The 26,172-nt window shown below is 44.3% G+C and overlaps 1 protein-coding gene across 1 annotated transcript in view; it reads right to left on the bottom strand.

Annotated features, from left to right (window-relative positions):
• The window catches only part of HSD17B2 (hydroxysteroid 17-beta dehydrogenase 2), a 62,448-nt gene that overhangs the window by 18,057 nt on the left and 18,219 nt on the right, over positions 1 to 26,172 (bottom strand). Inside the window, exons 2-3 of the mRNA XM_032613630.1 lie at positions 7,022 to 7,234; positions 1,537 to 1,722 (exon numbers count right to left, since the gene is read on the bottom strand). Coding sequence (XP_032469521.1) covers positions 1,537 to 1,722; positions 7,022 to 7,234 — 399 coding nt within the window. The remainder of the gene's footprint in view (positions 1 to 1,536; positions 1,723 to 7,021; positions 7,235 to 26,172) is intronic.

The raw sequence follows: 26,172 nt of genomic DNA, 5'->3' as shown, positions 1-26,172 counted from the left end.
GAACGAATCTTATGCTCAAAGTTGAGAACCAAGAGAGGAAGAGAAAAAACTTCCTTGTCACTGTGTCAAGGAGAAGGCAATGATAAGTCTTTTCAGTAAATATTTGTTGAATGAGTGAGGCAAAGGAGCATGTGAGACTTTTCCAGATGTACCAGATTGTACCAGGGAACTGAGAAAAGTGAGGTTTCTACAGAGGTCAAAAGTGTAAAGGCTAAGTTCAGAAGAAAGTTAAGGGTGAAATATTGCAAATGTATTTTCTCAGGATTTGTTTGCTTTAGCAAGGTAGCAAAATGATTGGAAATATTTTGGGGTTCTCATAAAATTTGAAATACAGTACTCATTGCTCTTAACCATCTTAGATGTCTCTCTCTCCTTTCATCTCTTTCGTCTCTCCTCTCATCCTTTCTCCTCCTCCCTCCCTCTTTTCCTTCCCTTCCCTTCCCTTCCTTCCTCCTTCCCTCCCTCCATCCCTCCCTCCCTCCATCCCTCCCTTCCTTCTTTCCTTCCTTCCTTCCTCAGGCCAACCAGCAACACTAGTGACACACTCACATAGCTAGTAAGTTAGAAGAAGTTGCTAAGTTAGAACCAGGGAAGAAAATATGAGGGACAACAATGATTGTCTAGAAAATACACAAAAATGACTCCCTTAAAAAAAAAACACAAAGAAACCAAAACCAACCAACCAAATAGTTGGATCCTTTATTTTAAAAAAAAAATATATCACTCAGAACCAACTGATTCAACAGTGAAGAGTGGTATTCCTCAATGTGAAGACAGGATCCTGGAGTCCAGAGCCCACCCTCTTGGCTTCCCTCTCACCCGTGCAGTGGCCCAAAAGACAACCCCATGGACACCACTCAAAGCTGAGTAAGGCTCTGAGGAACCCCAGTTTGGAAATATCTGTTCTAGAAGAAACAATCAGACATCACATGCATGGGCATTTTTTATGGAAGGGAGATTGTTAAACCCTTGACTTGTTGACTATCTGTTCTCTGAAATGGAGAGAGATGAGTTATCAAATGTCACACCCTGCCCCAACTGCCTTGAGATTTCAGAACGATGGGAATTGTCTTGTGGAAAATCCTAGCAGGCAGCCAACTGAGACATAGGGCTCTGACAGTGCCAACAGAGTGAAGACATTTGCTATTCATCTCACAGGGAACAACAGAGTGTGCAGAATTCAGGGAGGGTTGAAAACAGGTTCCCTGTCACGATGACATGAAGTGTATGCAGGGTTTCCTTTCCAAATCTAGGAAGCTTGTGCGTTAGCGGTCGCACTGTGAAGATGTGTGAGAGCCCTAAATCCCCAGTGATGAATAGATGAGTTAGAAGGTAGGTAAGAGTCAGTACATGCAAGGATTTGAAAGGAAAGAAAGGTTTTATTGTACTCAGATCAACGGTAAACACACAATTTGACTATTCTTCACCCAGCCCTGCGTGAGAGTGCCCTGCTTTCTCGTTCAGTCCCCAGGGAGCACTGAGGGTCACATCTTGCATGACCAGCACCCACGACCTTGTGGGGAAAGGTCAACTCACCTGCCATGCTGCTGATGTTCACCAGCCTCCCCTTGGATTTCCTAAGAAGAGGCAAAAATGCCTTTGTGACTTCCACGGCCCCGAAGAAGTTCACGGCCATGCATCGTTTGTATTCGGTCATGGGAATGAGCTCCCCGTCAGTTGGGAGGCCAAGGATCCCAGCATTGTTGACCACAGCCCACAGTCCTGAGGACAGAAGGGAACAACTCTGAGGCCAGGCAAGATGGGAGAGTGGGAAGATTTTTAACCCTTCAAGCTCTGAAGTCAAAAGGGTCCCTTTGAGATTTAGGATCTAGGCAGATCACTTCAACTCTCAAACCTTAATCTCCTTGATTACTTGTGAAATATTAAGCAATGGTTTTTTGCAGGAATATTCTTTTGCCTCAAAGCCCTTTCCTACATCCGAGCAGCTAGATATTTGTTATACCTGTGGAGGGATGACACAGCAAGGAGGAGATTTAATCAAAGTCTACCTCATGTTTCTCCCTCAAAGGAGTGTGTGGAGACAGAATGATACCTTTCAGACATGCAGATATAAGACAATATATCTTATATGCAGTGCAATGATATAAGATCCTGTCTTCCCTTTTCCTTCGACTAGAAAAGATTCCTTGGTCCGGGAAAACTAGAGTAGAATTGCCAAGAGCGAAAAAGATTGCAGAGTCCCTGAGCTCTAGGCCCTTCCCCAGCCAGCCTGATCCCCTTGACTGACCAGGATCACCAAGAGGTCTTGTTCACACACAGGTCGCCAGGCCCCACCTCCAGAGAATCTGATTGGGGGTGTCTGGGGTAGGGCCTGAGAATCTGCATCTCTAACAAGTTCCCAGGTGATGCTGATGCTGCAGGCCTGGACCACACTTGGAGAACCGCTGTCCACAACTAGTGATTTTTCATCTTTGACTTCACATTAAAATCACCTGGGGAGCTTTTTAAAACTCCAATGCCCAGGCCACACCCGAGCCAATTAGATCAGAAATTGTGGGGTGGTGAAGAAAGGGGACCTTGGCATTAGTAGTTTTTAAGTCCCTACATAGGTGATTCCAATGTACAACCAAGCTTTGGAATCATCGCCCTAAACGGTAGCAGACAGGTAATACAAAAACTCCAGATGTTTTGGGGGAGGGGGATCTGGAGCAGAAGTGAGTGACCTGGGCCCTCTTTATTTTCTAATTTCTGGGCTTTTCCAAAAAATTAATTTATATATTTTTGGCTGCGTTGGGTCTTCGTTGCTGTGCACGGGCTTTCTCTAGTTGCAGCAAGTGGGGGCTACTCTTCGTTGCGGTGCGCGGGCTTCTCATTGCGGTGGCTTCTCTTGTTGCGCAGCACGGGCTCTAGGTGCACAGGCTTCAGTAGTTGTGGCGCACGGGCTTAGTTGCTCCGCAGCATGTGGGATCTTCCCGGACTCGGGCTTGAACCTGCGTCCCCTGCATTGGCAGGCGGATTCTTAACCACTGCGCCACCAGCGAAGTCCCTGGGTCCTCTTTACAGAGGAGCAACATCCGGGGTATGTTCAGCTAGATAGACCTGAAGCAGATTCTCTGAGTTCCCTGAGCCTCGGCATGGTTTAGACCAGCTGTTTCTCAAGGTGTGGTCCAAAACCAGCAGCAGCAGCATCAGTTGGGGACTTGTTAGAAATGCACGTTCTGGAGCCCCACCTCAGACCAGCTGGATCAGAAACTGATGATCAGAAATTGTTGTTGAAGCTCAGCACTGTGATATAACGTGCCCTCGAGGTAATCCTGATGCACACCCAAGTGTGAGAACCAGTGGGCTATGCAGAGGAGCAGAACGAGCCTCAGTGCTAGCAAAAGCACAGAAATGGCAGGAGGCACCAACCCTCACAGTGCCTCTCTGATGGCTTCCAAGAAGTAGGTAGCAGCCAACCTGCATGAGGACTCGACAGAGCACTGGACATCTCAGCAGAGTCCAGCATGAGGCACTGACCATTGAAGATGAAATGTCCCATCCCCAGGAATTTAAGATGCTACCCTGGGGAAATGGGATAAAGCTCAAAATGACTGAAACAGTTTTCACCACGTGGCAGAAAGATGGCTCAAAATAGAAACTGCGCTGACTTATAGAAAATAAAATTACAATGCTTGCACACCTGAGTTGGTGGTCTGACATTTACATGCAATGGTGATTGGGAGCATTAAGTGAGATGATGCCTGGCATGTAGTAAGAGCTCAACAGCTATTACAGGATGGTGATGGGAGGAGAGGATGCCTCCACTCCCACCTTCAAATGATGGTTTTAACTCACTCAGCCTGATGCACACCTTTGACCAGTCCACATGCAGGCGGCAGTTCGAGAATGCCCTAAAACAGGGGCCAGCAAACATTTTCTACAAAAGGGTGGATAGTAAATATTTTAGCACTGCACGTCCTACTCACTGAACTCTGCCATTACAGACAATCTGTAAATGAATGGGAGTGGCTGTGTTCCAATAAAACATTATGGACATTGACATTTGTATTCCACATAATTCTCATGCGTCAAAAAAATCTTCTGATTTCTTTTAACCAAAAATGTAAAAACCATCCTGAGTTCACAGGCTACACAAAAACAAGTGGCAGATCTATAGAATATTCTTTAAATGACAAAGTTAAAGAGATAGAGAACAGGTTAAGGATGAGAATAGGGCTCTAAAAAGGTAGCATGAGAAAGCCTGGTGGTGACGGAACAGTTCTGTATCTTGAGTGATATACATCTCATTTCTCAGATGTATATTGAGCACTTACTATATGCCAGGGGCTGTGCTTAATGTTGAATGAATGGAAAATAGGGGTTCTTACTGACTGCTTGCCTCATGTCAGGGACTCTTATAAGTGCCCCGTATATAATAACTACTCCTTCAACTACCAAATGAAGCAGATAATATTACTCTCTTTTTGCTGGGAAAGTCAGCTGTAAAGAGGATGTAAGCAGGAAGTGCTTGAGGCCTCCACGGAAAACCCCCAAGTGAAGGCAAAACAGGAGAAAGCAGAGCTAAGAAACAGAGACTGGGTGCTGATGACGTTGCTTAAGTGCCTGGATCCAGACATGCCTGAAATCAACGGGCCTTTTTAGTTATATAAGCAAAATACATTCCCTTTATGCTTTAGCAATTTTGAATTGGGTTGTGTCACTTGCCTCTGAAAGGATCCTGTTGGAGACATGGTTCTGGTTCTCAAGGAACCTTGTGGTGAGGAATGAGAGATGGACAGATTTGTATAATTGGTAATACCAGTGTGTGCAACGGATATCAGGTAAAGGTCCAGAACAGGAAGTGAATGATGTTACCTGGATTACCAGGCGGGTCATGCAAGAGATGTTTGAGCTAGGTCTCCTTTGAGAGTAGAGTCTGCAGCTGGACAAAAGCAAAAGTCTAGAGGAATGGAGTGAGGCAAGAGGGGAATTTGGGTAAGAGGAAGCTGGACATGCAAAGATGTAAACTAGTACATTCTGTTCTGGAAACCATTCCAGAATTTACTGAGTGGACCAGCAGGTATTGCAGACTAAGGGTTTGGCAAGGGCCGTTTTCCTGAAGGACCTTCGGATCCTTGTTAAGGTGTTTGGTGGTGGATGGAGAACCACAGAACCATTCAATGAGGCAAAGCATAGGCCTTGCTCATGGGAGGAATGCAAGACGTGGAAGCTCTGATTATCAAAAGGTTTTCAGGATGGGCTTCCCTGGTGGCGCAGTAGTTGGGAGTCCGCCTGCCGATGCGGGGGTCGCGGGTTTGTGCCCTGGTCCGGGGGGGTCCCGCGTGCCGCGGAGCGGCTGGGCCCGTGGGCCGTGGCCGCTGGGCCTGCGAGTCCGGAGCCTGTGCTTCGCAAAGGGAGAGGGCACAACAGTGAGAGGCCCGCGTACGGCAAAAAAAAAAAAAGGTTTTCAGGAAATGGATGACACTATAAGATGTGCACATTGTAAAGACCACTCTCCATTTGGAATGGGGAAGGAAAGCCTGGTTGCAAGGAGACCATTGTGGGAGTTCAGGAGGGAGATGAGGGCCCCAGTTAAGCCACAGCTGCCTGGGGATGATAGGAAGGGGTGGGATGATAAAGATCTAGGACGTAGAATTGACAGGACTCTGGACCAATAGGATGCAGAAATCGAGGGTAAGCGGCAGGTCTAAGTGACCCACCCAGCTGCTGACTTGAATGACAGATTAGGTGGCAGTGCTGGTGTTTGAGCCAACGTCTGAGCCGTCGGATGCAGGAGGGTAAACTGCCGGCAGACCGGCAGCAGAGAAAAAGATAATGAGGTCAGTTTTTGACAAATTGAGGTGGGATGTCTGCTAACCAATTTTATATGCATATAGGTCCTGACGTTTAGAGGAGAGCTAGGTTGGTAATACACATTCAGAAGTTACCGTATTAAATCGCGGTGTTTCTCAACTCTGGCAGAATATTAGCATCACCTGGGGAGCTTTCAAATGTATTGATGCCTGGGACCACCAAACTGGATCTTCTTTACAGTGGACATTCTCAGCAAAAGGAGAACAACAGTACTGGCCTCACTGTGGAAGTATTAGCTGAGTTATTGTCTGTAGATACTGATTTAATCTGTTGGGGGAAGGTCCCAGGTTGGGTGGGTATCACGGGTGTGTGACCTGTGTTTCAGAAAGGTCTCATGTTTGGTTTAATTTTCTGCTGGCACCACCTAAACATTTTAAACATTTTGTAAACAAGGAGCACCACATAATTTGCATTTTGCCCTGGGCCCCCCCAAGTTACATAGCCCATCCTGGGCCCAAGCACAGGTATTTTAAAACACTTCCCAGGTGAGAATTGCTGGTATAAGGAGAGAACAGTACAGCCCGGGAAACATGGAGTGGGAAGTTTGGGGATGGAGCCCTCAGTAACATTCACATTTAGGGGAATGGGGGGAGGGGCAGAGGAAGAGGTTCATACAGGAGAAGCAGAAAGAATGATCAGAGAACTAGGAGGATAAGAGGGGGCTGGAGACCCCAAAGCCCAAGCAGGGGAGGATAATCAACACACTGAAACACAGCAGAGAAATTAAGAGCTTGGTGTTTAGGATAATACTGATTCGCTTGGCCAGACCACTTAGGAGGCATGGTGAGAAGTGAGAACAGGGTGGCAGGGTTCCAAGGAGCTTGCATGTAAAGGAAGAGGAAGAGAAAGGCAGTGGCTAAGGGAAGACCGTGATTATGAAGCTATTTTCTTAAGTCTAATACAAGTTAATATCGGTGAGAGGAAGGAAATGAGGAGGGGCAGTAATTAATGGGAGAGTGACCAAGCAGATGCTGGAGGGAATGGGATGGAGAATTCTGTAAGTTCTGAGGACGGACCACACCTGACTCATTCCTAATGTCTTCGTGTCTGCAAAAGGTGCCAGCGTGTGGCAGGTGCTCAGTACAGGGGTCTCCAGGTGCCAGAACAGACTAGAGGACAATGGTAATTAGAGGCTGGAACCAGTGTTGGGCGTCTGCAAGGAGGGTGGAGGGCACTCGAGGGTACGGGTGGCTGAAGGCAGTACCTCTGTTCTGCAGCTTTTCCTTCACTTTGCTGTGGGCATCTTTTATCTGTTGCGGGTCGGTAATGTCCAGCTGGAGCACGGAGAGACGCTTGGAGCAGGTTCTTCGTAATTCCTCTGCTCCAGATCCCTTTTCATCCAGAACTCCAGCAAATACCGTGAAGCCCAACTCGTCCAGATACTTGGACAAAGCATGGCCAATCCCAGAATCGCCACCTGCAAGGGGTCAAGGCAATACAAAGTGGGCTCAAACCACAATGGCAGGAAAAATCATTGAAGAAAAAAATCACTGCATGCTATTTATGATGGTCCATGTTCTCTGGAGAGAGTAGGTCTTGAGGAAGTTTGATTTTTTTTTTTTTTTTTTTTTGCTAAGTGAGAAAATGGGCAGAGAAGCCACAAGAGACAAAGTTCTCTGTATGAAAAAGAAAGGAGGTGAGGTAGAATTTGAGGTGGGGGCATAAGTGGGAGGAGAAATGCTGATGAGGGGGAGGGGTCCAGGAGTGGCTGGTGGCCAAAGAACGTAGGAGGGAAAACTAAGACATCTAATGGAAGCTTTTTTATTAATCTCCGCATGTAGTATTTTATGTAATAACCTCCATCACTGCATAAAATCTTCGGTAAAACATTCATTACAAACTAGTACTTTGCAGTTGTTTTCTTCATTTTAAAGATGTAGCAAAGTGTCGTGTCCTGCTTCATAGTGGACCCAGGACAATAGCAGAGGCTGCCCACAGGGGCCAACTCCTTCTGGATTATGAAAGATGAAGGCTCATAGCCACCTGCCCTTCTCACCTCTTCAGAACTTTTTCCCTAGCCATGGCCTTCTCCCAAACCACTGAATAGACATCAATCCTAGGAAGACACCTGCAACAGAAACCAGATAGAAATCCCTAAGTGCACTGCTTTGTGAAACCAAAGGATAAGATCATATGTAAAATACATGTCAAGCCTACCAGAATTTGAGATGGGAGTTTACCCAACCCACTCTGGAGGATATTATGGACCCTAGAGAAATTGTTTCACACCCACAAGTACAAGCGTAGATACCTGAAATTCTGAAGATGAAGACAACGTGGACATAAAATTACCCTTTGAGCCATACCAGAATAAACGTGTAACAATTAATATGTTTCTACAGCTCTAAAGACGAGAGATCATCTTCACATCGGCTGTGTGAGGCAGTCTTTCCTGTAAACCTTTAGGGAATCTGTCTTGTCAGCAGTTGGGGGCTACAGTCAGGCATCCCCCTAAGAATCAGAAAATTCAGGAAATCAGCATGTTGACAGTCAACTCAAGGTTCAGTATGTCAGTGATCAGAAAAGATGTCTGACTTCGAAGCTAACAAGACCTGCCTGGAATCTGACCAGAAGTGTTACTGTCTCCAAAGAGAAGATAATCACCATCAAAAGGGAAAAGGACAGAGAAACAGGCATTCACAGATATTGCTGATAAATGTGAAGGGGTGAAATCTATGACCATTTTAGATACTGTGACCCAAAAAGTCTCAGTATCTATCCTAGAGGAAAAACTCACATATATTCAGAGACAAAGGATGTTCTTTACAGGACTGTATGTAATAGCAAAAGAAGGAATTAACCTTAACATCCATGAATTGTAGAATGGTTGCATAAATTATGGTACCCATGATGGAATATGACACAGTGATTTTAAAAGATAGGGTAGAACTATATAAACTGGAATAGATACTGCTCCAAGATACTTCGTTAAGTGAAATAAAATGTTATAGTACAGTAATTATTATAAAGAATCCAATTTATGACCCAAAACAGGGGTGGAAGAAACTAATTCTCTACCTACCTATGCATGCAAATATAAAAGGAAAGATTTGGAAGGAGAGACACCAAGATGATAATAGTAGTTGCCTCTAGGAGGAGAGGCAGAATGGACAGAGCTTTCTTTTACAATGTTTTCCATTTTTGCTGCAAGAGAGTACTGATTTTTCTTGTGTAATTTCTCTTCTTTTAAAGGTCATGCCAATTAGAACGAAGATGGGCCCTGTAAGTATAGGAAAAGGTATTACCAAGAGGCCATTGTAGGTGGTGTCTGCAAACACTGCCCAAGAGAGCACAGCCTTAGGAAGAGGTGCGGGCACTTCTGCCCCTCAGACAGAAGATGTGGGCACTTCTGCCCCTCCTAACACAAGATGTAGGCGTCTGGTTACCATAGTTGATTGCACTTTACTTTGTTTCTTGTATGTCCACATCTACCTGTGTGTGCATGGTTTCCTGCCTGGTCCTGGTCAGAGGAGGAGACCGTACCAATTGAGGCAGACCTAAGCGTCTGGGCCACGTGACAGATCTCTGCTGTGCTGTAAGTTAGCACATTAGAATTCTGGTTTTAAAATATAATACTACATGCGTATAACAATTTTGCGAGCCCTTCAAATGTAGCTTTGCCCTGTAGAAATGGACCTGACATTGGACAAATCCAGCTTCAGGGTCTGCGTGGAAAGATTGTGAAGGAGTGTGTGTCTTGCATCAAAGCTTCTTATTTATGATATGTAAGTAGAATAGAGCAAATGTTGTTTGAATCTTTGTTATTTTAGTACCATTTCTCTAATAAAGCTAAGTATTTTAGAGGAAAAAAAAAAAGGATCTGAGGCCAGATCTTTGACAGTGGCAAGTTCACCAGGTGGCGGCTGCAATGCATGTGGCCTCTCCCTGGAAACCACCAAATGTCACTGGTGGTCAAATCTGTCTTGTAAAATTATTCTCTCCATGTCTCCAGTAGAGATTATCATTCCCATTTTACAGATGGGGAAAGTGAAAATGAGAGAGGCCAAGGTCACAGAGATAGAAGGGATGGACCTGAATCCCAGTGCATGACTCTTCATTATCCTGGACCACCTTCTCCTTTATCTGTGAAAGCAGAGAAGGAAGGTCTGGGGAAGCCAGCCTCTGAATGAGCCTCTTGTGGCCCAGCAAGGAAGGATAGGAATTAACCTGGAAATAACTAACTCAGAGCCAGACTGGAGTGAAGCGTGACCCTGGAGCCAGATGATACACCCTCTGCTGGGTGAGAGCAGGTGTTCACAGAAGGCCCCTCCCATTTGCGACGCACCACACCCTGTGCTTCTGCCTCCTGGGTGGTGTGGCTGGGCATATTGGGGCCATGGGTTGTAAAGCTCCCAGTTCCCCTGAAAGGTTTGTGTCATATCAGGATGCCAGCATGTTGCCTCTGCGTAGAGAGAATCGTCCCATGGTGCGGAGATGCAGGCTGTGGCCTTCACCTCCAGGCAGCAAATAAACTCAGCCAGGGTGCCTACCAAGGAAGGTGAGAAAGGGTCATCTCTCAGTGGCCGAGTGGATAAACAAAACGTGGTCTAGCCGTACAATGGAATATTATTCAGCAGTAGAAGGGAATGGAGTTTTGATACACGCTACAACAAGGATGAATCTTGAAAACATTATGCTAAGTTAAAGAAGGAAGAGACACTTTGATCCTGACCCCATTTTCTCTGAGTAGAGAATGATCCAAAGACAGTTTCCAAGGTAATGCCTTAGACCAGCTTAAGCAGCTTCGTGAATCCAGGATCTAACTCTCTTCAGAAAGTTCCTAGGAAGAGCCTGGCCTATGGGAGATGCTAGCCACAAAATGAGAGATGACATATTGAACTTTACCGAGCCCTGTGGTCCTGGAAAACAGCAAAAGTTAAAAAACACTTCCAGGGCTTCCCTGGTGGCGCAGTGGTTGAGAGTCCGCCTACCGATGCAGGGGGCGCGGGTTCGTGCCCCGGTCCGGGAAGATCCCACATGCCGCGGAGCAGCTGGGCTCGTGAGCCATGGCCGCTGAGCCTGCGCGTCTGGAGCCTGTGCTCCACGGCAGGAGGGGCCACAGCAGTGAGAGGCCCGCGTACCACAAAAAAAACAAAAAACCGAAAAACCACTTCCACTCTTTGTGTTCTGGGAAATAGTTTCCTGCAAAGGAGTCACCTTCTCCACGTAAATTAGAGAGGATTCAGGGATGCCCTCCTTGTTTACCAATGACAAGGCCAGACCCAGGCCCTCCAAATTCCAACCCTTTGCTTCATAAATGACAAACTAAACTGTTTGTCCCCAGAGAGTCACTGGAACAAAATGCTTGTTAACCGAACTTTGGTATAGATTCTTTCCTTCCCCCAGGTCCTGGCCCACCATCAGCCTGAGGCAGCAGATAGCCCCTCCTGAGAACAGGCTGGCCTCAGAGAAGTTGGTCCCTCCTCTGCCGTCTGATCACTCCTGGCCTATCCCCATTCCCCTCACCTGGTTCTTTTCAGACTTGTTCACCCTCCCCATGAAAGCAAAACTCTTTTTTGTCTAACCCTTGAGATACTTGCAGACCTGTGGTCAAAGTGTTCCCTTCACTGCAACAGTCCTGCCCCTGGCCCCATAGTAATGCTGTAGAATAAAGTCTTTCCATACAAAATCTGGATTTGTTTTTTTTATTTGACAGTGAATTAAGAAAGCCAAAGTTCACGGGAGGCCATCTGTTTGTCCTTACCAGTGAGAAAAGGTAGCATAGAGGCCTGGTTTTGAGCCTGGCCCCACCATCCCTACCTGTGCAACCCTGGTCAGGTTATTTAACCTCTCTGTGCCTCAGCTTCCTCATCTGTAAAATAGGCTTGATAATGGTGCCTACACCAGTTGATATTTGTGATGTGCTTAACAGTCCCTGTAATTGCTATAATAGATCTTTTTTTAAAAAAATAATACTAGGCACATGACATCCCTCTTGACTTACAGGCCTTTACATTCATGATATTGGTAGATGGGGAGCTTGCCTCTACTGACAGTCAGCTAAACATCTTGGTTAAGACTCAGACTGCTTGATTCTGCCTCTCCCATGTCTGAGCCTTGGGAAATGTTACATATAGTCATGTGGATCCTCCACTTCCTTATCTGGAAAGTGGGGTTATACCAGTACCTCCCTCCTAGGCTGACCTTGGAAGTCAATAAGACAGAGGATGTTCTGCACAAGGCCCCGCCTGTCATATGTGACTTGTTATCAGTAGCGTGGCTCTAACCCAGACATCATTTCTGATCTCCTGTTAGAGATCAGGCTATGCTAGCCCTGGTTTTCTTAGGGCTGTGCAGGGTTAAGAGGGCCTTGGGAAAGTATGTGGCTGGGGAGCCGCTCCCTGTCTAGATAGAGTAGCCCTTGTGCACTCCAGAAACCCAAAGACAAGGTGGGGGCCTTTGTGAAAAGGCAAAGTGTTTCATAAGTTACCCAATAGTAACCTCTGAAAAGTATCATACCTAGTATGACTCTAATGCCAGCCTCACACATATTAACTCCAACCACCCTGGGAGATAAGTCATTTTACTATCATCGCTTTACAGAGGAGGAAACTGAGACACAGAAGGGTTAAGTCATTCAGCTGCACGTGGCAGAGGTAGGTTGGAACCCAGGCAGGGCTTGGCATATAAACATCTGGAGTGTAAAATATTCAAAGCTTCCAGAGCACAGGGCCTAGCATATAGTAGGTGATCAAAAAGAAAGCATGAGTTGGCTAAATGGGCATTTAAGAGGGCGTTGGCCTTGGTACTTCCCTGGTGGTCCATTGGGTAAGACTCTGCGCTCCCAATGTAGGGGGCCCGAGTTTGATCCCTGGTCAGGGAACTAGATCCCACACGCATGCCACAACTAAGAGTCCACATGCTGCAGCTAAGAAGCCTGCATGCCGCAACTATAGATCCTGCATGCCACAACAAAGATCCTGCGTGCTGCAACTAAGACCCGGTGCAGCCAAAATAAATAAATGTTTAAAAGAAAAAGAAAAAGAAAAAGGACATTGGCCTTAATGCCTTAAAAATGCAGAGAGAGAGAGAGTCCTATGGCACTAGGGCTCCTAACTCAAAAATGAGTCCCAGCAAACATATTGAGTTGGATGGCTACCCCAAGAGAGGGTGGGGAAAATGCTGGGGGTGGTTTTAAGCTATGCCCTTTGAGATCATTCTATCTCTAGTGGCCTGGAAATCCATCAGCTTGGAGCAAGCAACGAGTACTAGAGTCCCATTTTTGAAAAATAGGAGTGAATGTGAAATAGTGATTTATTCTAAAATATTAATAAAGTCAATTTGTGTGAAAAACGTCGTGAATCACTTTAATTCAGAAGAATTAAGAATTGTATAGTTTCAGAGCTGGCGGGCTAATTGTAAGTGGATTTACGCTATTACCACATGGGGACGCCGGATTAGCTGTTGAACAGAAACACATCCCATCATTTGTTGGGTCAAGTCTTAAATTAGGCAAGATGTGAATAATTCAACTTCCGAAGTTCTTCAGGGCTAGGTCCCTTGAATGAAAAACACCCACCCTGTAAAGACAGACTGCATGTGCTCTTGGACACAAGCTGGTCCCTTGGAAGCTGCATTCAGAAAGGGAGATGAAGGGGGAAGAATTTGCAAGCCTGTAAACAATTTCTAGACATTAGTAAAACATCATATAAGTAATAAAACTTTAAGAACAAAAAGATAAAAAAAAGAAGAAACCTAACCTCACCAATCTAACATAACTTTCATAACTTTCGTACTTTTTCTTCTAGTCTTTTTTTCCTATACAGTGTTCTTTAACAATTACAGTTATAGCACACATATGATTTGACAACTAATTTTTAAATTAATATTACATAAACCAGTTTTAGCTATTTCTACATAGTCTACGAAACCATAAATCATCATTTTTCACTATTGGATAAAATTCTCCCTGTCAAAATGCAGTAGAGAGAGAAATGATGAGAGCCTGGATTCTTGAGCCAGGATACCTGGGTTCAAATCCTCGCTCTGCTACTTACCAGCTGTGTGACCTTGGCCAGTTAACCTCTCTGTGCCTCAGTTTCCTCATCTATAAAGTGAGGTGATACTAGGACCTGCCTCATAAGATCGTTAGAAGGATTAAATGATTATATATACTAAAGTAATTGGACCACAGCCTGGCACATGGCAGTTACCATCCAGGTGTTAGTTAAATACATGGCAACTGGGTATTTTTTAAATTGTTAATCCATGCTACTCCTTTCATTGGCTACTTCTAGTTCCTGGAACCAAAAGGATTTTCAGTTCAGTTCTTATCTCAGAAGGTCATCACAGCTATTCTAACCACAGTGATGAATTGGCCAAGGACTACACTCTGCTTTCTGCCAGTGGTCCCGTGTCTCCCAGACCCTGTCCCTAAAGCTCCTCCAAGTCTCCCCTTTGTCAATATCTTTGAACAACAGCAGCTTAAAGCACAGCTTCTCAGTGGATGAGCGTCTTCAGAGGTATCAAGGCCCATTCTCATAGTGGAATTTCAGTTTAGACAAACACAAATTGAGGACCTGCTATGTATCGATACCAAATAAGAGGACACCGTCTGAATATGTGTTTTGCTTGGCCCACACACTGTATTTCGTAAAAAATTTAAGTAAACAGAGTCCAGCTATTTCACCTGAAAAGCCAGATCGATGGTTTCTCTTGATTAACCAGGAGACGGGCCAACTCCGGGCCTGCGTTCCTACAATGAACTCAGGAGCTCAAGCTGAGGATCCCAAAGCTGCCTCTTCCCACGGGTCATGCTCTCAGATCAGGACGCAACACTTCCTAATGCGCATGCACATTTCTATGGGCAACATCCTCACCACTGGGACTCGCACCACCCACCCCACCACCCACCGCCCTGCCCGCAGCCCAGCACACAGGTAATTCTTTGTCCCACTTAACAAAGGTCATCTGGGGCTAGCCCTGTTTATCTGGAAACCCGTGGAAAACGAAGGAGGAAAGGACTTTCCCCTCCCTTGTTTAAGATTTAAGCAATCCATCAGATTGCCACCCTCATGTTGACACAGCCTGTTCCCTATAAAATAGATTGAGGTATAATTAAATGGTAGATAAATAGAATAAAACTCTAGTGCACTTAAGACTTCCCTGAGAGCCATACAAGGCTCAGCTCCTAATCCAGGAAGAGAAAATACTTGACAGTTGTACTACTGACACCTTTTGTGTTTCCATACAAACTGTGCAATTTTTTTGTTCTAGTTCTGTGAAAAATACCATTGGTAGTTTGATAGGGAGTGCATTGAATCTGTAGATTGCTTTGGGTAGTACAGTCATTTTCACAATGTTGATTCTTCCAATCCAAGAACATGGTATATGTCCCCATCTGTTTGTATCATCTTTAATTTCTTTCATCAGTATCTTATAGTTTTCTGCATACAGGTCTTTTGTCTTCTTAGGTAGGTTTATTCCTAGGTATTTTATTCTTTGTGTTGCAGTGGTAAATGGGAATGTTTCCTTAACTTCTCTTTCAGATTTTTCATCATTAGTGTATGGGAATGCAAGAGATTTCTGTGCATTAATTTTGTATCCTGCAACTTTACCAAGTTCATTGATTAGCTCTAGTAGTTTTCTGGTGGCATCTTTAGGATTCTCTATGTCTAGTATCATGTCATCTGCAAACAGTGACAGCTTTACTTCTTCTTTTCCGATTTGGATTCCTTTTATTTCTTTTTCTTCCCTGATTGCTGTGGGTAAAACTTCCAAAGCTATGTTGAATAATAGTGGTGAGAGTGGGCAACCTTGTCTTTTTCCTGATCTTAGTGGAAATGGTTTCAGTTTTTCACCATTGAGAATGATGTTGGCTGTGGGTTTGTCATATATAGCCTTTATTATGTTGAGGTAAGTTCCCTCTCTGCCCACTTTCTGGAGGGTTTTTATTATAAATGGGTGTTGAATTTTGTCAAAAGCGTTTTCTGCATCTATTGAGATGATCATATGGTTTTTCTCCTTCAATTTGTTAATATGGTGTATCACGTTGATTGATTTGTGTATATTGAAGAATCCTTGCATTCCTGGGATAAACCCCACTTGATCATGGTGGATGATCCTTTTAATGTGCTGTTGGATTCTGTTTGCTAGTATTTTGTTGAGGATTTTTGCATCTATGTTCAGTGATATTGCCTGTAGTTTTCTTTCTTTGTGACATCTTTGTCTGGTTTTGGTATCAGGGTGATGGTAGCCTCACAGAATGAGTTTGAGAGTGTTCCTCCCTCTGCTATATTTTGGAAGAGTTTGAGGGATAGGTGTCAGTTCTTCTCTAAATGTTTGATAGAATTCATCTGTGAATCCCTCTGGTCCTGGGCTTTTGTTTGTTGGGAGATTTTTAATCACAGTCTCAATGTCAGTGCTTGTGATTGGTCTGTTTATATTTTCTATTTCTTCCTGGTTCAGTCTCAGAAGGCTGTGCTTTTCTAAGAATTTGTCCATTTCTTCCAGGTTGTCTATTTTATTGGCATAGAGTTGCTTGTAGTAATCTCTCATGATCCTTTGTATTTTGGCAATGTCAGTTGTTACTTCTCCTTTTTCATTTCTAATTCTATTGATTTGAGTCTTCTCCCTTTTTTCCTGGATGAGTCTGGCTAATGGTTTATCAATTTTGTTTATCTTCTCAAAGAACCAGCTTTTAGTTTTATTGATCATTGCTATTGTTTCCTTCATTTCTTTTTCATGTATTTCTGATCTGATCTTTATTATTTCTTTCCTTCTCCTAACTTTTGGGGTTTTTTGTTCTTCTTTCTCTAATTGCTTTAGCTGTAAGGTTAGGTTGTTTATTTGAGATGATTCTTATTTCTTGAGGTAGGATTGTATTGCTATAAACTTCTGTCTTAGAACTGCTTTTGCTGCATTCCATAGGTTTTAGGTAGTCGTGTTTTCATTATCATTTGTTTCTAGGTATTTTTTCATTTCCTGTGTGATTTCTTCAGTGATCTCTTGGTTATTAAGTAGTGTATTGTGTATCCTCCATGTGTTTGTATTTTTTACAGATTTTTTCCTATAATTGATGTGTAGTCTCATAGCGTTGTGGTCGGAAAAGATACTTGATACGATTTCAATTTTCTTAAATATACCAAGGCTGATTTGTGACCCAAGATATGATCTATCCTGGAGAATGTTCCATGAGCACTTGAGAAGAAAGTATATTCTGTTGTTTTTGGATGGAATGTCCTATAAATATCAATTAAGTCCATCTCGTTTAATGTGTCATTTAAAGCTTGTGTTTCCTTATTTATTTTCATTTTGGATGATTTGTCCACTGGTGAAAGTGGGATGTTAAAGTCCCCTCCTATGATTGTGTTACTGTCAATTTCCCCTTTTATGTATGTTAGCATTTGCCTTATGTATTGAGGTGCTCCTGTGTTGGGTGCATAAATATATACAATTGTTATATCTTCTTATTGGATTGATCCCGTGATCATTATGTAGTGTCCTTCTTTGTCTCTTGTAGTAGTCTTTATTTTAAAGTCTATTTTGTCTGATATGAGAATTGCTACTCCAGCTTTCTTTTGATTTCCATTTGCATGGAATATCTTTTTCCATCCCCTCACTTTCAGTCTGTATGTGTCCCTAGGTCTGAAGTGGGTCTCTTGTAGACAGTATATATATATTGGTCTTGTTTTTGTATCCATTCAGGCAGTCTATGTCTTTTGGTTGGAGCATTTAATCCATTTACATTTAAGGTAATTATAGATATGTATGTTTCTATTACCATTTTCTTAATTGTTTTGGGTTTGTTATTGTAGGTTTTTTCCTTCTCTTGTGTTTCCTGCCTAGAGAAGTTCCTTTAGCATTTGTTGTAAAGCGGATTTGATGGTGCTGAATTCTCTTAGCTTGTCTGTAAGGGTTTTAATTTCTCCATAGAATCTGAATGAGATCTTTGCTGGGTAGCGTAATCTTTGTTGTAGCTTTTTCCGTTTCATCACTTTGAATATGTCCTGCCATTCCCTTCTGGCTTGCAGAGTTTCTGCTGAAAGATCAGCGGTTAATCTTATGGGGATTCCCTTGTATGTTATTTGTTGTTTTTCCCTTGCTGCTTTTAATATTTTTTCTTTGTATTTAATTTTTGATATTTTGATTAAAATGTGTCTTGGTGTGTTTCTCCTTGGATTTATCTGGTATGGGGCTCTCTGCACTTTTTGGACTTGATTAACTATTTCCCATATTAGGGAAGTTTTCAACTATAATCTCTTCAAATATTTTCTCAATCGCTTTCTTTTTCTCTTCTTCTTCTGGGACCCCTATAATTTGAATGTTGGTGGATTTAATGTTGTCCCAAGGGTCTCTGAGACTGTCCTCAATTCTTTTCATTCATTTTCTTTATTCTGCTCTGTGGTAGTTAGTTCCACTATTTTATCTTCCAGGTCACATTCATTTTTCTGCCTCAGTTATTCTGCTATTGATTCCTTCTAGAGAATTTTTAATTTCATTCATTGTGTTGTTCATCATTGTTTGTTTGCTCTTTAGTTCTTCTATGTCCTTGTTAAACATTTCTTGTATTTTCTCCATTCTATTTCCAAGATTTTGGATCATCTTTACTAACATTACTCTGAATTCTTTTTCAGGTAGTCTGCCAATTTCCTCTTCATTTGTTTGGTCTGGTGGGTTTTTACCTTGCTCCTTCATCTGCTGTGTGTTTCTCTGTCTTCTCATTTTGCTTAACTTACTGTGTTTGGGGTCTCCTTTTCACAGGTGCAAGTTCTTAGTTCCCGTTGTTTTTGGTGTCTGCCCCCAGTGGCTGAGGTTGGTTCAGGGGGTTGTGTAGGCTTCTTGGTGGAGGGTACTGGTGCCTGTGTTCTGGTGGGTGGGGTTTTTCTGGTGGGCAGGACCATATCTGGTGGTGTGTTTTGGGGTGTCTGTGACCTCATTATGATTTTAGGCAGCCTCTCTGCTAATGGGTGGCATGTGTTCCTGTCTTGCTAGTTGTTTGGCATAGGGTGTCCAGCACTGTAGCTTGCTGGTCATTGAGTGGAGCTGGGTCTTATCGTTGAGATAGAGATCTCTGGGAGAGTTTTCGCTGTTTGATATAATGTGTAGCTGGGAGGTCTCTGGTGGACCAATGTCCTGAATTCGGCTCTCCCACCTCAGAGGCACAGGCCTGACACCTGGCCGGAACACCAAGACTCTGTCAGCCTCATGGCTCAGAAGAAAAGGGAGAAAAAAAGAAAGGAAGAAAGAAAAAATAAAATAAAGTTATTAAAATAAAAAATAATTATTAAAAATTAAAAAAGAGAAAAGGATAGAAGAGAGCAAACCAAAAAACAAATCCACCAATGATAACAAGCGCTAAAAACCATACTCAACAAAAACAAAAAAGAAAAATAAAAACGGACAGACAAACCCTAGGACAAATGGTAACAGCAAAGCTATACAGACAAAATCACACAAAGAAGCATACACATACACTCTCACAAAAAGAGAAAAAGAAAAAAAAAAAAAATATATATATATATATTCTTGCTCCCAAAGTCCACTGCCTCAATTTTGGGATGATTCGTTGTCTATTCAGCTATTCCACAGATGCAGGTACATCAAGTTGATTGTGGAGATTTAATCCGCTGCTCCTGAGGCTGCTGGGAGAGATTTCCCTTTCTCTTCTTTGTTTGCACAGCTCCTGGGGTTCAGCTTTGGATTTGGCCCTGCCTCTGCGTGTAGGTTGCCTGAGGGAGTCTGTTCTTCGCTCAGACAGGATGGGGTTAAAGGAGCAGCTGATTCGGGGGCTCTGGCTCACTCAGGCTGGGAGGAGAGAGGGGTACGGTGTGCAGGGCGGGGCAGCGGCGGCAGAGGCCGGCGTGACGTTGCACCAGCCTGAGGTGTGCTGTGTGTTCTCCCCGGGGAAGTTGTCCCTGGATCACGGGACCATGGCAGTGGCGGGCTGCACAAGCTCCCGGGAGGGGAGGTGTGGATACTGACCTGTGCTCGCACACAGGCTTCTTGGCGGCGGCAGCAGCGGCCTTAGCGTCTCATGCCTGTCTGTGGGGTCCGCGCTGATAGTCGCGGCTTGCGCCTGTCTCTGGAGCTTGTTTAGGCGGTGCTCTGAACCCCCTCTCCTCGTGCACCCCGAAACAATGGTCTCTTGCCTCTTAGGCAGGTCCAGACCTTTTCCCGGACTCCCTCCCGTATAGCCGTGGCATACTAGCCCCCTTCAGGCTGTGTTCACACTGCCAACCCCAGTCCTCTCCCTGCGCTCCGACCAAAGGCCGAGCCTCAGCTCCCAGCCCCCGCCCGCCCCGGCAGGTGAGCAGACAAGCTTCTCGGGCTGGTGAATGCTGGTCGGCACCGATCCTCTGTGCGGGAATCTCTCTGCTTTGCCCTCCTCACACCTGTGGCTGCGCTCTCCTCCGTGGCTCCGAAGCTTCCCCCTCCGCCAACCGCGGTCTCCGCTCGCGAAGGGGCTTCTAGTGTGTGGACACCTTTCCTCCTTCACAGCTCCCTCCCACTGGTGCAGGTCCCGTCCCTATTCTTTTGTCTCTGTTTTTTCTTGTTTCTTTTGCCCTACCCAGGTACGTGGGGAGTTCCTTGCCTTCTGGGAGGTCTGAGGTCTTCTGCCACCGTTCAGTAGGTGTTCTGTAGGAGTTGTTCCTCATGTAGATGTATTTCTGATGTATTTGTGGGGAGAAAGGTGATCTCCGCGTCTTACTCCTCCACCATCTTGAAGGTCTCTCTCTCACGTAATTTTTTTAATGAAAATAGATGCATTTTTCCTGGAATGTAACCTTTATGAATAATTCTTCTATACTATTGATATTCCTATGTTAAGATGGGTAACTGAGATGCCACGAGTTTATATACTCATTCAAGGCTATACAGCTGGGATGTACTAGAGTTGGTTCTCAAACCTACACTTGCTCTTTTACGTTCTTTTACTGCTATGATTCATTCATCGTCTCCTTGAGCACTTGTTGGGGGTGGGGGGGTGCACAAAGTGGGGACACCAAAGACGAAAGCTCTCTGCCTGAGAGGGGTCCCCATCACTGGCCCCAGCTCCCTTCACAGAGGATGGAGTCCCATCATCCATGCAACAGTGCAAATGACTTACAATGGCTCTTCCAGAAGGAAAAATGCAATGGGTTTGTTCTCAGTGGTGCATGAGGGAGCCACTCCTAGCCGTGCAGCAAAATAAGCAACCAATCAAAGTAGCTCTGCTGGACGTAGAGAAAGGACTTGAGGACATGGGGAGGGGGAAGGATAAGCTGGGACAAAGTGAGAGAGTGGCATGGACATATATACACTACCAAATGTAAAATAGATAGCTAGTGGGAAGCAGCCACATAGCACAGGGAGATCAGCTCGGTGCTTTGTGACCACCTAGAGGGGTGGGATAGGGAGGGTGGGAGGGAGGCACAAGAGGGAGGACGTATGGGGATATATGTATACGTATAGTTGATTCACTTTGTTGTAAAGCAGAAACCAACACAACATGGTGAAGCAATTATACTCCAATAAAGATGTTAAAAACTGGGCTTCCCTGGTGGCGCAGTGGTTGGGAGTCCGCCTGCCGATGCAGGGGACGCGGGTTCGTGACCCGGTCCGGGAGGATCCCACGTGCCGCGGAGCGGCTGGGCCCGTGAGCCATGGCCGCTGAGCCTGCGCGTCCAGAGCCTGTGCTCCACAACGGGAGAGGCCACAGCAGTGAGAGGCCCGCGTATCACAAAAAAAAAAAAAAAAAAGATGTTAAAAACAAATAAATAAAATTAAATGTATTGTTAGAGGAAAAAGAAATAATGATTATATCCTGTGGGTAAGTTAAAAAAAAAAAGTAGCCCTGCTGGGTTTGAGCAAGTGGCTGGATTTCCAGACCACAGTCCAGTCCCGAAACCTCTCCTGAGCTCCACCTGTTGCCATTCCAAATTCAAACAGAATTCATCACCAATTGCCCTCAGTTGCTTCACCTTCTGGAACTTCTTATTCTCCTAAATGGCATCACCCTCCTTCCAGTTACTTAGGACCAAAACCTTCTCTCCCAATCCTCACCTCCATTCAGTTCCCATGTCTTTCCTCCTAAGACATTGACATCTCTCTATAGCTCCTTTTCTGCATTTCATGACAAAAAAAAAAGCCAACTCAGCTCAGCCTCCCATCAGATTGCCACCAAGTTAGGGATATACATCCTCAAATGCCACAGAAAATAACATCATAATCGTCCAAGATTTCATATTACATGTGTTAAGAGTATGCCAGTTAAGAAACACTAGACCTGAGACTCAATACTGACATCCCGGAAATTGATGCTGATGGGCGTGATGTTCAGTCAGCTGAGATGGCCAGAATTTCAGAAATCCTCAGCCAAGACCAGAAGCCATTAGAAAGAGGTGAGTTAAGGGCTTCCCTGGTGGTGCAGTGGTTGGGAGTCCGCCTGCTGATGCGGGGGACGCGGGTTCGTGCCCCGGGCCGCGAGGATCCCACGTGCCGCGGAGCTGCTGGGCCCGTGAGCCGTGGCCGCTGAGCCTGCGCGTCCGGAGCCTGTGCTCCGCAACGGGAGAGGCCACAACAGTGAGAGGCCCACGTACCGCAAAAAAAGAGATGAGTTAAGTATCTAGACAAGAGTGTGAAAATTCCTTCTTGGCAGTACTAGGGGACTCAGCCAAACCTCCCCAGACCATTTCCTCTTAGGGTGCCTTTGAAGAGACTCAGAGAATACTTTTAAAAAAACTATTAAATGCCCATCTCCTCAGAAAGAAATAGGACGAATCTATTCAACAGTTGGTGTCCATGACCATAAAAAAAAAAAAAAAAGTGGTGCTCTGGCTTTCCCTAAATGCTACATTTAACTTCTGACACATCTTCCTGCCTCTCTTCACCTTTATTCATTCATTTATTCATTTTTCATTCACTAAGGGATCACTGTGTTAGGTCCTAGAAATACCACCATAAAAGAAAGACATGTCCCTGCCTTCATGAAGCTTACTGCCTAGAACAGCGGTTCTCAATCGTGAGTCCCACTAGAATCACTGAGGTACTCTAAAAAACGTCAGTGCCCAGACCCCATCCCCAGAGAGTCTTAATTAGTTGGCCTGGGATGGGGCTTAGTATTGGCAATAGCTTCTAAAGCTCTCCAAGTGATTTCAGTGTACAGCCAGGGTCGAGAATCACCTAAGGCAGGGATCTCAATCACGGGTGAATTTGTCCCCCTGGATGCTTGGCAATGTTTGGAGACATTTCTGGTTGTCATAACTCTGAGAGTGTTGTTGGCCTCCAGTAGTAGAAGCCAGGGATGCTGCTCAACAGCCCACAGCACTCAGGGCAGACCCCACTACAAGGAATGATCCAAACGGCAATAGCGCTGAGGTGAAGAACCCCTGGTTTGGGGGAATACAGACATTAGGTAAATCATTAAAACAGAGAGTAATGAATGTTATAAGTAGAAAAGTCCTGGGAAGTACAGGCCATAGTTTTTGTTTACAGAGAACTTAGAGTCCCTTCTTTAGTGAACACCCCATTGGAGAAGAATACAGGCAGGAAAGAGAAAGAACTAGGTCACCTCCATCAGAGCAGGAAATCTACTGGGTTATCTACTTCACTGTTCAGTCCTCTGTGCCTAAAACAGTGCTGGGATCTAGGTCCCAAAAGTCTGAGAGCCTTATGTTTATAGATGTTACCTTATTTCGTGCCCAAGATCTCAAGGTAAAGTGGGTCTTTTTTAAAAAAATAGATTTTAATTTTTTAAGCAGTTTTAGATTTATAGAAAAATTGGGAAGAGAGTATAGAGAGTTCCCATACGCCCTGCAGGTAGTTTCCCCTATTATTAACATCTTACATTAGTATGCTACGTTTTCTATAATTAATGAACCAATACTGAATCATTATTATGAACTAAAATTCCATCCTTTATTCAGATTTCCTTACTTTTTACTTAATGTCCTTTTTCTGTTCCAGGATCCCATCCAGGATCCCATATTATATTTATTCGTCCTATCTCCTCAGGCTCCTCTCAGCTGTGACATTTTCTTAGACTTTTCCTTGTGTTTGCTATCTTTGATGGTTTTAAAGAGTACTGGTCAAGTATGTTGCAGGATGCTTTGTTTTCACGTGGTTTGGTTAGTGGAATTTTTTTTCAAAAGGTTCCAACCCCGTATTTCACAAGAAACTTTACAAGCAAAGTAATACTTGTAAAAACATATTAAGCAACTCCGTAAAAAAATAGCGCACTACTACATAAAAAGTAAATTTACTTAAGATTAACATAACACAAAGAAGGGAAAACTACCTGGACATGTCGTTAAATTGCCCTATTATCCCAGGGTGGCTTAGTTCCTCCTCCCTCTGATTATCTATAGTTTCATCTGCAAAGGACTGCCTTAATAATGTCTCTGTGTATCTTTGCACAGGAAAGGTGTTTCCTGACTGACAGGATGTCCTTCCTGCCAACATGTAGCCAAAAACTCACTTGGCTGCTTCTAACATATAATGGTGCAAGATGCTACCTGCCAAAGTTGACTAAAATCCTACCCAGAAATCCGAGAGATCTCCGATTTACAGAAGTTCTCTATTTTCTGTTTCATTAACCATCACTGTCAATGACTTAGTTCCTTCCAGCAGGGCTGGGATGTCCCTGCCACCACACCCCTCTGATGCCACCGTGGACGTTGTTCAATCAAAGTCCTCTCTCCCTTAGAACCCACTCCCCCACATACGCCTAACCAACCAGAGACAGCAAAGAGAGGAAGCTATTTGCCATCCCTACTCACACACAAAACATTGTGTAATTTTCTAGTTGGATCCAGGCTTTCATTCCATTGTTGTTTATCCATTCTATACGTACCAGTTTGCATCTGCTAATCCCAAATTCCCAATCCATCCCTCTCCCACGCCACTGCCTCTTGGCAACCAGCAGTCTGTTCTCTATGTCCGTGATTCTGTTTCTGTTTCATAGATAGGTTCATTGTGTCACATGTTAGATTCCACATTCTATACATACCAGTTTGCATCTGCTAATCCCAAATTCCCAGTCCATCCCTCTCTCATGCCACTGCCTCTTGGCAACCAGCAGTCTGTTCTCTATGTCCGTGATTCTGTTTCTGTTTCATAGATAGGTTCATTGTGTCACATGTTAGATTCCACATATGAGTGATATCATATGGTATTTGTCTTTCTCTTTCTGACTTACTTCACTTAGTATGATAATCTCTAGGTCCATCCACGTTGCTGCAAATGGCATTATTTCCTTCTTTTTTTATGGCTGAGTAGTATTCCATTGTATATAGGTACCACATCTTCTTTATCCATTCTCTGTCGATGGACATTTAGGTTGTTTCCGTGTCTTGGCTATTGTGAATAGTGCTGCTATGAACACAGGGGTGCATATATCTTTTTAAATTATAGTTTTGTCTGGGTATATGCCCAGGAGTGGAATTGCTGGATCATATGGTAATTCTAGTTTTAATTTTCTGAGGAACCTCCATACTGTTTTCCACAGTGGCTGCACCAACTTACATTTCCACCAACGGTGTAGGAAGGTTCCATTTTCTCCACACCCACTCCAGCATTTGTTATTTGTAGACTTTTTAATGATGGCCATTCTGACTGGCGTGAGGTGGTACTTCATTGTAGTTTTGATTTCTCTAATAATTAGCGATGCTGAGCATCTTTTCATGTGCCTACTGGCCATCTCAACAGCTATTTATTAAGTACCTACTATGTGCTATGCACATAGTAGATCATGGGGGTACAGAGGTACACAAAACCGTCCAAGTCCCTGTCCCATGGAACTTACATGGTGGAAGGAGATGGGATACATCCAATAAACACACAAACAAATGCATATGATATTAAGAGGTGATGAGTGCTGCGACTGGGGAGGAGGATGCCAGGTTCTGTATGGAGGTCAGGGAAGGTACCTCTATGCAGGAGCAGTTGAACAGATAACCCAGGGAAGGCTGTATAGGCACAGGGAAGAGCTCTTAGGACATAACTATTAGAGGAAGAACAAGGAGGCCATTTTGACCAGAGCAGAGTAGGTGAGGAAGGGAGTAATAGGTAAATCAGAGCAGTGGTTCAAGGCCAGTTCATGTGGGGCCATTAACCCAATGGTTCTCAACTGGGGCGATTTGGCCCCCACCCCAGGGGACATCCAACAATACCTGGAGGCATTTTTAGTTGTCACAGTTGAGTGGTGCTACTGGCATCTAGTGTGTAGAGACTAGGGATGCTGCTTAATATCCTGCGATGCACAGGGCAGCCCTACAACAAGGAAGTATCCAGCCCCGATGTCAGTGGTGCCAAGATAGAGAAACCCTGCTTTCAACCATGGTGATGACTACAGCTTTTATTCTAAGTGTGATGGCATCAGAAAGTTTTGAACAAAGGAGGGACATGAGCTGACTTTTAGTTTAAAAGTATCTCTTT

Source organism: Phocoena sinus, chromosome 19 (assembly GCF_008692025.1).
Source record: "Phocoena sinus isolate mPhoSin1 chromosome 19, mPhoSin1.pri, whole genome shotgun sequence".
Taxonomy (NCBI): domain Eukaryota; kingdom Metazoa; phylum Chordata; class Mammalia; order Artiodactyla; family Phocoenidae; genus Phocoena; species Phocoena sinus.
Note: the sequence above shows the minus strand (reverse complement) of the source record. Positions and strands in the feature narration are given on the sequence as shown.